At 43.2% G+C, this 13175-nt stretch overlaps 1 protein-coding gene across 1 annotated transcript in view; it reads right to left on the bottom strand.

Moving 5' to 3' along the window:
• The window catches only part of NPEPPS (aminopeptidase puromycin sensitive), a 73676-nt gene extending 63974 nt beyond the window's left edge, over positions 1-9702 (bottom strand). Inside the window, exon 1 of the mRNA XM_083708630.1 lies at positions 8930-9702. Coding sequence (XP_083564756.1) covers positions 8930-9631 — 702 coding nt within the window. The 5' untranslated portion in view covers positions 9632-9702. The remainder of the gene's footprint in view (positions 1-8929) is intronic.
• Between the last annotated feature and the right edge of the window lie 3473 nt (positions 9703-13175).

Below are 13175 nucleotides of genomic sequence, written 5' to 3'. Positions count from 1 at the left end.
CTATGGATTGTATCCAACTAAGTTTTACTCAGACCAGACCCACTGAAATTTATGGATCTGGGTTAGCAATGCCCATTAATTTCAGTTATACTCAGAATATAACTAATGTTGGGTACAACCCTGTATGTTCATCAAAAACATTCACTTCCAGTTTTCCTGCAACAACACCTGAAACAGTGAATAATTACTGGAAATACTAATGGCATTCTTGATTACATCTATTAACAGGGGCAGCCTGTCCAATTTTACTAGCTGAGGTGTAATAGGAAGGTGCTGCCCTGCCTTTGCACTGCCTGCCTCCCCCCTTGCCACCTCTACCAAAGCCTTGCTGACCAGGGTTCTGCAGCTGCAGCTTCCAAGGTTCTGGCGAGATTGCCCAATGTATCCAGAGGCATCTGTGAAATATTGCAGGCTCTCATGAGATCTCATCAGAACCCACTGCAACCACTTCTTGCTTCTCCAGCGGGAAAGGTGCATCCATGGATGTGCCCCTTGGATTCTGCTGCCTGAGGTGCCTGCTTCATAGACAGGCCAGCCCTGACTATTAAGGACTATTAAGGAAACATGTGATAGCTTTAACAACTGTAGGGAATATCAGTTTTCTACAAAAAGAAATGCAAGTTTTAGAAAAAAATGCTGAGAAATGAGATCAAAACAAAGTTTCCCCATTACTACAGTGCATGCACAATACAGAATCCCCATGCACCAGTGAAAACATTTTTCATAAAATGGGAAGTCTGTGTTCCTTATTATAGAACCTCATGTTGATATTTTCAGCAGCAGTAGCCAGCTGTGGTCAAGTGGATTGAATGTGGAGTCTGTATGTTATTCAATAGAAAGTAGTCAATGTGGTGCCCTCCAGAGGTTCTTTACAACTCCTGTCTTCCTTGCAATTGGCCATCCTGACTGGGGTTGATGAAGGCTGTAGTACACAATATCTGGAGGGCACGACGCATAGCACAACTGCCACAGGGCTAAAAAATACTCTCCCAATGTCACTCTCTGAATTTAGCCATGTAGATAGGACTAGAGCAACTATAACAGAGCACACCAATTTCCTATCCCGTGGCACTAGTCCAAGAGGATACCATGGTTGATGGTATCAAAAGTCACAGAGGTTGTGAAGCAGAAGCAAGGTTGCACTTCCCATGTACTGCTCCTATAATCTGAATAAATTTAACAGAGCAATGGGGAACCTGCGGCCCTCCAGATGTTGTTGGGGCCCCACCCAGCTTGGCCAATGGTCAAAGATGATGGCAGCTATAATCCACCTGTTTTTGGAGGGCCACAAGTTCTGCATCCTTGCTTTTAATAGTTAGCCTTTCATTATATTTTATATTACACCATCTTCTATTATAATATGTTCTATTAACATTTTAGGTATATTTTAGAGATAGAGAGACTTTTATATAACAGCAATCTATGTGCGGATAATTGGTGTGTTGAACTTTAAAACACACAATAACTTTAGCCTAGGATATATCCTTCTTTATATTCTCTCTTATGCACTATGCTCTTCAAAAGAGGATCTGTTCCCTTATTCATTAAAGTATGGATGAGGACAAAGTTCTAAGAGAAGAAGTAGCATGTAGAGGCCAGGAGAGTGAACAGTGAGATGAGCAGCTAATCCCTCAATCAGAATTCACCACTGCTTACAACTTTATAGTCCATGCCAGACAGCTAGCCCTCCCAATATATTGGACTGTGACCAAGTTATTTATTCTCCAAAATACATGAAATCAAACCAATTTCCACCCAACAACAGAAAGAGCTTTGTAAGATCACATCTGTGAACAAATGAAAGCAGCTACAGTAATTATAAGGCCTTATCTAGGCAACCACATTTTCCCACTGATTTGCATCCAATGTGGATTATAGTATCCAAGCAGTAAATCTGCTAATAGAAAACAAAGCAACAGCTTCCTCCGCTCAAGACTCCTGTTCTATGCAGGAAAAGAATGCAATTCAGCATTCAGATGACAGTTTGACAATCGCTGTCAAAGTCAATTCCTATGCAAAAGTTGTTCTTAAACTTGTATAACCACTTGGCTGAGTTTAACTAATTACAACGTTGCTGACATCAGGAATTTCAGAGGTTGGAGGGCCAAATCTGCCTAGATCTAGAAATAATGGACCAACAGGCTAGACACGAATGCCAGGAATTCCAAGATATCCTGCCTGAAATATTGCTACCTACACAAGACAATTCGCGAGTATTCAAAGATCTACTTTAGGTATGCCCAAGTACCGTTGCATACCTAGTAATGTTTTTTTCTCTTTGAATAGCAAAGCACCCTATACTATAACACAAACAACTTCTAAAAATCCCCAGATTATCAAAAATCATTTGTTATGTGGCATAAGAAGCTACAGCTCAAGTAAACAGTCAAACATCCTTTTTAAGTGTGTGGAACTAGTTGTGTGGATCTTTGGATCCCAGCCATTGCCCTAGTTACTGTAATTTTCAGAACCTCTGGAGGAAACGTATTACTGTGTTAAAATTTTTGACCTTCAACTATTGCCCGACCAGTGTACAAATATATTGCACGCACACAGTCGAAGATATTCAGCATATTAAACAGACTGAACTGAAACACAAAATTAACACCTAATCAGCATGATCTACAAACCTGGCAGATACTGAACAAGCAAGCTATAAAAAGCAGCAGGCAGGTTAAAGTTTACTAAGTACATCAGCATATCCTTCAGCTAAATCAGAAGACCAATGAGACACTACAAATGAAGAGCTTTAAAAGGTTCCTTCCTTTGTCTGACCTTTAAGGTAGAAGATGCCATTCACAATCTGACATTTTCCTGACAGCTTATATGCATAGCAGAAACCTACCCTATTATAGTTTGGAGGGCATTATTTTACAGTTGCTCACAAAGTTAAAGTCAGCTTCCAACGTAAGGGAAGGCACCCTTAACACCTGGTACCCTTATTCTCATAGAATACATCACACCATAAAAATGCTTTGGATCTAATACAGGCTTGCAATACAGTTTCAAGGTCAAAGGTGAAATTAGTTTTCTGGTCCAGTATTGTTGGGAACAGCTCTCCAAAGACTCAGTAAGGCTGGGAAAGACCTCTGCCTATGTTTGAACTGGACATTCAGAACTAGCCATGAAGTTACATATCTCCTCCTTCCCTTCCCGAATCACTTACTAGTAAATGTTTATCCATACAAAAAGATTTTACACTGTTTCAAAAATCTGTTCAAGGCAAGGACCTCCACAAACTCCCTGTGGGAGGAATTCTGCAAATTAATAAAAAAGTATCCATGATCCTTTGATGTCTAAACCTCATACAGAGCAGGTAGCACAGCAAGGTGTTCGCCTTATCAACAAAGAATTGTGTTTTCATGGTTCTTCAACAAAAAATGAAAATGTTGTACAACAACTGTAATGGGTCACTAGACACGGAAGTATTTTTGTGGCTACCAATAAACTTAGTGATTTTGTTAACATACTATTGGTGTATGTGCCAATTTATTACACTTAAACACATCACAGCATTGGGTTTTTCTTCCCAATATGCCAAGTTTTTTACCAAATAGAAAAACAAAGCAGTGCCAAAATGAAAGGCTGAAAATAAAGTGTAACTCATTTACCAGTCATTGAAATAATGTGACTTGCTACAGCATCAATAATAATCAAATATCAGATGATCAAAGTTTCCTGTTCTCTAAAGCTAGTATGAACAAGAGAGCTGCCAAAGCAAAGGGTTCAATTAAAAAGCTTATATGCTTGGCCACTTAGTGTCCTAAAATGAGGTTACAAGCACCATTTAGCATATCTCATTGGAAACTGAAGTGCATAAGTTGTCACCAATGGAAACTCTCTGCAACAGCTGAACTCCTATTACAAGTCTCTTTCACTGATAAGTGTGTTGACCTTCTGCTAATCTGGTGCTTAAATTGGTGGGTTAACATTATGGTTTTCAGTTGTTCTATGATTGTTCACTGACCTTGTGAAATAGTAGAGGAAATTACACTTTCAAGACACAGCTGAAAATGTTTCCTTCAACGTTTGGCTAACTCCAAGTTACTCAGGTGGCAACATTTTATTACTTTTTTATTATTAACCTTTGTATCTCATGCTCGATGCAAGGAGTTTAGGGCAACATGCACAGGGATTTATCCTAGCAGCCTTGTGAGATAGTGACTGGCCTAAGGTCATGCAATGTGCTTCATGGCTCAGTGGGGATTTGAAGCCAGGTCTCTCTAGTCAAAGTCCACTACCCCCACTGTTCACTATACCACACTGGCTCCCTTTAACCTTCAAGTGAGAAAGTATTTTGTCCCAGGACTTAGCATGAACCTGTGCAGTCACAAAGCAATACTGGCTTTCTCCCAAACTACTGCTGGTTTCAGGTCCTGTAGATTAGGATGTATCGCAATCATCGTTCACAAGACACTCAACATTATTAGGTTAGGTTTGTTTTTCATTTCTACACACACTGAAAAATACAAAATCAAGAGATATTCTAAGTTATTTTCAGATCATTCTGACCTCCCTTCTAATAGGAGGTTGATTCAAATTAGACACACTGACCACAACAGAAATATATTACTCCCATTTTCCTCCTGGGGATTTGTTCAAAATCACCAAAGCAAGTGCAGGGTCAATCTGTAACTTGAATCCAGGCCCCAAGACATACTGTAGGCACAGGGCCACCTTATAAGCTGCAAGCATATACCTAAGCACATATTCTGACCCTTCTAATACAACTGAAGGCTTTCAAGATAAATTTTAACTTAAGACAACTGTCAGGAATGCTTCAGAAAGTAACTTAAGTACCATAAGTTAAGCACACACATTCAGATTCCTGGAACATTATCTCAAGATACTTTAAAACAGCAATTTCAGAAATTCCCCAGAATTTCCCCAAACTATGAAATGGAACTTGCTAAGTTAAAGCTAAATCATGTACATTAGTTCTCCACAAACTGCCCATTTCAGAAATATTAGCTTTTATAACTACTGGAAACATGCTCAATTCTATGCTAGGGCTCAAAAAGGGAAAATGTTATTGTCTCTTATTTTAAGTGTATTATCATCAGCCACAAACTACAGCACATTTTGAAATGATTTTTACAAGTGTCAAAAGCCAGTCACAGGGTGCTAGCATAATTGGCCAAGGAACCTTTGCAGCAAGGTGGATGGGAAATAATTAATACGCCTTGTTCAGTCTTGGCTACTTTCCATCCTAATTTAACACCCAACATTTGCAAGTGTCACCACACTTATTGAACACATTTGCTTGAGAAATCATGTTTTTATTTAACTGAACTGGTGGTTCATTTATAGCCTCATTCTCTTCCCTTCCTCCCACCCAACCCCCATCAACAGACATATCACAGTCCACAGTTAACTTGGAAACATGCACACCATTCTCTGCTGGAGTTGTTTTCAAAATCAGAATCATTTTAACAACTTGCATTCCATTTCCCTGCACGTTGTCTCCATGGTATTTACACAACTGGTCACCTTTCAGTGTTTCCTGCTCTGCTTATGTAGCCAAATACGCTCGCTCAACACTTCAAAGTGAAATTTGCTCCTGCTGAGACACAAAGCCAGTTATGGACAAAACAAATTTTCTCCATCCCAGTCAGTTGGGGCTCTTTCTGGACACTGCTGCCTTCTGAATAATGGAGTTTAACTTGTCTTTTAATATCTATAGTGTCTTGAAAATACTTCCCCTCATAAATAATTCAGTTGGTTTGCATGTACCCTTAAAGGCTGAAACAACTAGTTTGTATTGCAAACTAGCTCACTTGAATGCTCTTGCAGATATGCTCTTGCTGAATGAAAGGAAAGTATCAAACCTTTTTTAAAACACCAAGAACAACACCACCTATGATTTCTAGACATGGCTTCAATGTCATGACTGAACTATCTGGTCAGGACTTAGAATTGAAGCACTCTGAACAAAACTAAATATTTTGGGGTATTTCAGTACTAGCCAAACCAGGAAAAGTCCTAGGCTCCTGGTGAACCATCTGCCTGAATGAATGCTGAAATCTAAGGAATTGCTGAGTCATATGAAATATACATTTTTCCAGTATGATTATAGCATGTTTGAAACTTTCCAATTTTAAATGTCAGTCTAAAGACCAGCTAGTAGAAACTAAGTGCAAATAAACATTACAGGACATAGGTTTGTATTTTAGCAAAGTTTTGGAGACTGCCGTATTAGCTAAAGGAAATAGAAGCAATTAAAAAATTTTAAATTTCCTTCCTATCTGTAGTGCAATCTTAATCATGTCTACTCAGAAGTCAGGCCTATTCAATTCAATTGGGCCTGGTCCCAGATAAGTATGGATAGGATTGCAGTCTTAATAACTTTTATTCACCAACAGTACGGTAATCTTCAAGGTTCTCAACAGTCCCAGAAATTCTCTCCAGTTTATATCACGCCATCCTCCCCAAATCTAAAATACGCCAGAAATAGAACTAGTTTAGCATACAGTACTCCTCTTGACCGAATTATGCCCCAGGAGACTTAACCAGCCTTACTCATGAAGGATTCATTATTAATGACAGGGTTTTAGAACTCTATGACAAAGAGCTGTGTTACAAAGAACTGAGGCTCTTCCTGGTATCTTAAACTGTACCTTATTCATTTGAATGATCCCAGATTAGGAAAGAGCCCAGAGAAATCTAGCAAACTGCATTCCTCACACACCTGTTTTCAAGGGAAACTGTCCTCTATATTAAAAGAAACCTGATGTCATGATTGTGTATTGCACAGACATTTTCTCAGATAGGTAGCTGAAATAAAAAGCAGGCCTATCAACCTCCATCCCATCTGCATTTTAAGATTGTGCAGAACCTTTACCCAAGAATCATCCCACTGTTCTGCTGACTGAAATCAACAATCCCAATTCTAAGAAAAAACAGCAGTGTTACTACAATACTGAGGAAAAAGTAAAAAATACCGACTACAAAAACAATATCACCAACACAAAACACACATTTCTTCAGGCTTTGTTATGATTCTTGCCCTACGGGAATGTAAGGCAATGGATAAAGATCACTAACAGGATTCCTTAGTTCTAGTTACAGGTAGGTAGCCCTTTTGGTCTGCCGTAGTCGAAACAATTTTTTTAAAAAAAAAAATCCTTCCAGTAGCACCTTAGAGACCAACTGTTTCAGTGTATCTGAAGAAGTGTGCATGCACACGAAAGCTCATACCAAGAACAAACTTAGTTGGTCTCTAAGGTGCAACTGGAAGGAATTTTTTTGTTTTGTTAGGATTCCTTAGGAGAGACACATGGAAAGAAAGAGCATCACAAGAATGTGTACCAAGACATAAGGAAACAATTCCACTTGCATCGCTTTCCTAAGTAAGCTCTACTCACTTCCATACCTAATAGGCGGACTATCACATAACTTGAAACTGACTGCAGATACAAACAGCCTACTGAAAGATACATACTCCATTCCACTACCTTTCACATCACACAAAAGCCCTGCTGCTGAGCAAGGCACTCCTTCATCTGCTCATATTATTCCCTATTAAGGAAGCCCTAAAAAGCATGAACCAACAGTCCCCCATCTCTTACCCTGAGTCCAAGAGGAATGTCCTGCACATATAATTCTCAACATGACAATGGCAAAAGTCTCCCAATCTCAACACTCTTTAAAAAAAGCATTTCCAAAGAAAGTTCCTGCCTTTAACTAATTCTAAGAGAAGACATGCCAAACTTATGGTTTGCTCCTTTATAATTCTGATCCAAAATAACTGAATACAGTGGTACCTCGGGTTAAGTACTTAATTTGTTCTGGAGGTCTGTTCTTAACCTGAAACTGTTCTTAACCTGAAGCACCACTTTGGCTAATGGGACCTCCTGCTGCTGCTGCTGCGCCGCCGGAGGACGATTTCTGTTCTCATCCTGAAGCAAAGTTCTTAACCTGAGATAATATTTCTGGGTTAGCGGAGTCTGTAACCTGAAGCGTATGTAACCCGAGGTACCACTGTATTGCCCATCTGAGGTCATTTTGTTACAAATTTTACACTGCTTACTTGAATCTCCTTGCATAGTCAAAGATACACCATATGTCATGAATCCAATGAGAACCTCAATCACAAATTCCTCAAGTAAATGTTCCCATCCTAACTAAGAAACCTTCTCCAAACCTACAGGACCAGAGATAAAAACTGCTAACATCAGGATTCCCCAACCTATTCAATCAAACAAGAATGTATCCACCCCTTATGAATTAGACTTCCTCATTAAAACCAGAAAATCTTCTCAACTTCTTGAAGAAGCCAAGAGGCCACCTCCCATCCTAGAGAACATGTCCTTCACTCCTGGAAACACACTTATCTTAGGCAAGTTTCACCCAATTTTGAAGTGTACTTCCCAACAGCACACTCAAAGAACAGATCTCCCTCTTTCACCAACGGCAGGCATACCTTCCCACTCAGGTAAGTCTTAACTCCCCCCCCAAAAAAAACAATAACACAACGCACACACAATACAAAGAAGAGCGGTGACCACTAACCATCTCAGGAGGCTGCCCACCAGAAACATGATCCAGAATCAGCCCAACAGGTACCACTGTCCCCCCAAATACTCCATCCCACCCCTACACTTCATAGAAACCCTTCTCCCCTTTTTACTCGTGCAGCTTCTTCCCATCCCTGCTGCCCAAGCCCCACACCCGACGCTTACCCCAATTCTATCCATCACGGAGATATTCGCCCGCATTCCTCCTCTTGGGGCCAACTCCCCACCTTCTTCCCCGGGCGCACCTATCCTACCCCACACACCGGGGCCTTCCAAGCCACCGTCACCATCGCCCGCCCCGAACCCTACACGCACTCCTTTCCCCACCCCAAGCCCACACGTTCACCCTCAGATCTTTACACACATACACACGCGCGCGCCCTCGCCTCGCCCACTTCCAGCCCCGCGTTTACCTCCACGGCGGCCTCGAGTTTCCCCTCGAAGGTGAAGTCGATAAGGTCAGGCTTGAGACAGAGCCCGTAATTGATGGGGCGCACCTCGCCCGGGAGCCGCTCGAAGGGCCGCTTCTCCGGCATCGCGGCGGCGGCAGCGAGACGGCAAGAGAAGGTGGCTGAGGAGAACGACGAGGCGGCGGCAGCGGAGGTTGCTGCTGCTGCTGCTGCTGCTACTGAGGCGAAGGGGGAGGCCCAGCGCGCGCGCGCACTGAGGGGGAGGCGGCGACCCCCCAGTGACAGAAGGCGGAGACCGAAGCCAAGAGGCGGAGGAGGATGGGGAGGAGCAGGCCGCACCTGGCCCAACCGAGAGAGAGAAGGGGCGAGGGCCTCCCGCGAGCGAGCCAAGTTGACCTGCTGTGGGTCGTCGTGCTGCTGTCGCTGCTGCTGCTGCTGCTGCCTCCGCCGCCACCCTCCTCCTCCCTCCTTAGACGGCCGTGGATAGGACTGCCTCCACTGCGCGTGCGCGCTCCAACTTTCTCTCCTCCCCTTGGCCTCGCGCGCCTGTGCCCCCTCCCGGCCGAGGAGGGGAGCGGGGAGGCGGAGGGCGCTCGCGACGTGACGCACGCGCCGGAGCGCCTGCGCGCTGGTCGTAGGGGAGGGCGGCGGCAACGGCGAGGCGCCTGAGAGGAAGAGAGCTAGGAGACGTCCACCACGGGCCATTGGGATCCGCCCGCGCCTTTTCCTCCCTGTTGTTGCCCGAGCTTGGCTCTTTCTTTCTTTCTTTCTTTCTACGGCGGATGAGGGGGAGGGGACTAGCGTGACGGACAAAGTCTCGTGGCAGAGACGTCAACTAGTAACCGAAGCAAAGGTGGGGGGGCGGGGAGGGCATGGCCGCTGCTCGCGCACGCGCATTGCGATAGAGAAGACGCTCCTTTTCTGAGGGAGGGAGCGGCGGTTTGTCGCGAGCGCATCCTCGCCTTCCGCCGCCGAGGCTAGAGGAAGAAATGCGGCACGCGCGGGTCACGTGGTGCCTCCGCTCTTCGCCCAGCTGTCTCCCGAGAGCTTAGCGCGGCGGCCGCCGCCCCTCCAGCCGTCAATTCTCTGCAGAAATGAAGAACGGCAACGAAAAAAGACAAGGAAAAAGGCACCCCGGAAAACAACGTTTTGCAAAAAAAAACCCAACCCTACAAATAAGCGCCTGTACAAATAAGCATCAGGAAAAAGCATAATTAAGGAAAACCTTTGGCTTGTTGGGTTTATGATTTTTTTAAGTTATGACAGCATAATTAGGTATTAAAGCAGACTTTGGTTTTTTTATCCCAGATCTCCCATACGCATTTTGAGTGGGCGCAGTTTTATGTTTGGAAGAGCCGGATGAGTATTTTATGCTGAGTTAGGTGAACTATTGAAACCTGTCTCTGCGTTGGATTGCAGCGTCAACACCTTACTGATTTCAATGGGAGACTCGCAGCCTAGTCCTATTTTAGCTGGCGTGGCTAATCCTTGGCCTGGGAGCCTAATACAGCTCCCAAGCAAAAAACTCTGCCCCCCCCCAAAAAAACCCCAAATGATTTTGTCAGCAGCAAAACAAAGGAGGATTAAAGTAGACACAGTGCTGGGAATGGGATCTGGGAAGTTCGAACCTCTCAACCCAGCCCACCACCCAGATGAGCAGGGAGGGACAATTTGTATCCCCATCAGTCATATGTACATCCTGTGTGTGTGCACAAGAGTGTAAGAGCATAAGAAAACACATGCTGGATCAGGCCCAAGGCCCATTGAGCCAGCACCCTGTTCTCACAGCGGCCAACCAGATGCCTGTGGTAAACCTTATAGCAGGACTGGAGTACAATAGCACTCTTCCCTTCTGTGGTTTCTAGCAACTGAGATTCAAATGCATTACTGCCTTCAGCTATGGAGGCAGAACATAGCCATCATGGCTAATAGCTATGGAAAATCTTATCTATGAGTTTGCCAAGTCCTCTTTTACAGCCATCCAAGTGGTGGTTATCACTGTCCTGTGTAGGAGTGAGTTCCATAGTTTTAACTATGTGCTGAATGAAAAAGTACTTTCTGTTATCTGTCCTGAGTCTTTCTACATTCAGTTTCAGAGGATGTTCATGAGTTCTAGAGGAATGAGAAAAGGATAAAAGCTTTTCTGTAGGCAGAATTTTTTTGTCATGTCACCTCTTACCTATTCTCTAAATTAAAAGTTCCCAGTGATTCAACCTTTCCTCATAGGGGAGTTGCTCCATCCTCTTTATCGTATGTAGCCCAGCAGAACAGGCGTCAATTATTCTGTGACTGAAACCAAATACATGTGACTTTCTTCCTCGGGTATCTGAACTGGGACATATGGAAGTAATCCAGCGTATGAAATGGGATTTTTCTCTCTGGCTTGCACTGAGATGGTTTGTGCATGAGCTCTGTACAGAATTATACACACAATCATGCAGCCAGAATGTTGCTACTAAGGCTGCGTACACACCATATATTTAAATCGCATGAATTCCCCCAAAGAATTCTTGGAAGTGTAGATGCTGGTTATTGTAGCTCTGTGAGGTGTAAAATACAGTTCTCATGATTCTTTAGGGAAAGCTGTGGGTTTTCCCAGTAGTGATGTATGGAAGTGAGAGCTAGACCATAAATAAGGCTGATCGGCGAATAATTGATGCTTTTGAATTATGGTGCTGGAGTCCCATGGACTGCAAGAAGATCAAATCTAACCATTCTTAAGGAAATCAGCCCTGAGTGCTCACTGGAAGGACAGATCCTGAAGTTGAGGCTCCAATACTTTGGCCACCTCATGAGAAGACTCCCTGGAAAAGACCCTGATGTTGGGAAAGATTGAGGGCACAAGGAGAAGGGGATGACAGAGGACGAGATGGATGACAGAGGACAGTTGGACAGTGTTCTCGAAGCTACGAACATGAGTTTGACCAAGCTGTGTGAGGCAGTGGAAGACAGGAGTGCCTGGTGTGCTCTGGTCCATGGGGTCACGAAGAGTCGGACACGACTAAACAACAACAAAATGGGCTTTAAATGTATGGATTGTATGCAGCCAAAAAAGGAAGTCCTGAGCTCAATGGGGCTTACTCTACTGAGTAAATGGAGATATCATATTGCAGCCTTAAGTATTAATTTGTTGAACATTAAACCTGGCTTAATAGGAATCTAGGTTACCCAAAGAGCCTCTCCCCTGCCTTTTCTTGAAACCTGCAGAAGTCAATTCCATTTCCATTCCACTTTTAAATGTTTACCATTTCCCTCTGAATGAACAGAATAATCTGGAAACCTGTAATTGAACCAGGAACACTTGCATATCTCCCTTCTGGTTATGACCACTAATCTAATTAAAATCTCAAATGCCAGCAAAATAAAAAGTAGCAATCGTGTCCTCTCTGGGATATCATACTGTCTCCTTTATCGGGGTTGGGGAAAGGCAAGGGGTTTTTATCTAGGGAACAGGAAGGGAATTGGGTGGTTTAAGTTCCTGTTATCTCTGAAAACTGTGTTTTTCAGAAGGTTTAATTTCAGTTCAAAGTGCTATCTCGCTGTTTTAAATATAAGTTAGCACAGAGCATGAAAGACAGAGAAAGAATACTAATTTAGCACAAGTCCTGAGGCAACGCAACAAGAATTTGGGGCAGGCAGGTGAGAACAAAGATTCTGAAGTGTAATTCGAAGACAGCTGATAAAAATGGGTGTAGTAATATGAACCAGCTCCTCATGAGATAAATGGGCGTTTCTCTTTTCTAGGGAAATGCAGTAGATTATCTCCAGCTCATATATATGAGTATTCAGTAGGCCTCAGCCTTTCCACAGATTCAGACTACTGAATCCTGCTTGGCAGGCCTGCAGCCAAACTCTGACTGGCTAGCAGTCTAGGACTGCCATATTTCAAAAAGTAAAGACCAGGACATCCCAAGCTTTCCCCCCACAAAACGTAATTTTTCAATTGACAGTTCCCATCAGCCCCAGTCATCATTGCCAATAGCCAGGGATGACGGGAGTTGTAAGTTTAGGGTGGCCATGTGCCTTACTTTACAGAGGACCATTCTCTGTTTGAAGGGCTGCCTAGCCCAAGTCCAGCAGAAAGATAGGGAAGAGTTGCCTATCAACAGTGAACAGCACCAGGCAAGCAGACGTGTACCTACTCAGTCTTCCCTGTGATGGTGAGATGTATTGTATTTCTATTTGAATTACAGTAATTATTTCTCAATTTGCATTTATTTCTCAATTTGCATGTTATACAAAACTGTGT

This window comes from Podarcis gaigeae (assembly GCF_964106915.1).
Source record: "Podarcis gaigeae genome assembly, chromosome: 13".
Lineage (NCBI taxonomy): Eukaryota > Metazoa > Chordata > Lepidosauria > Squamata > Lacertidae > Podarcis > Podarcis gaigeae.
The sequence above is the reverse complement of the archived record's forward strand: the minus strand, read 5'-3'. Positions and strand labels throughout refer to the sequence as shown.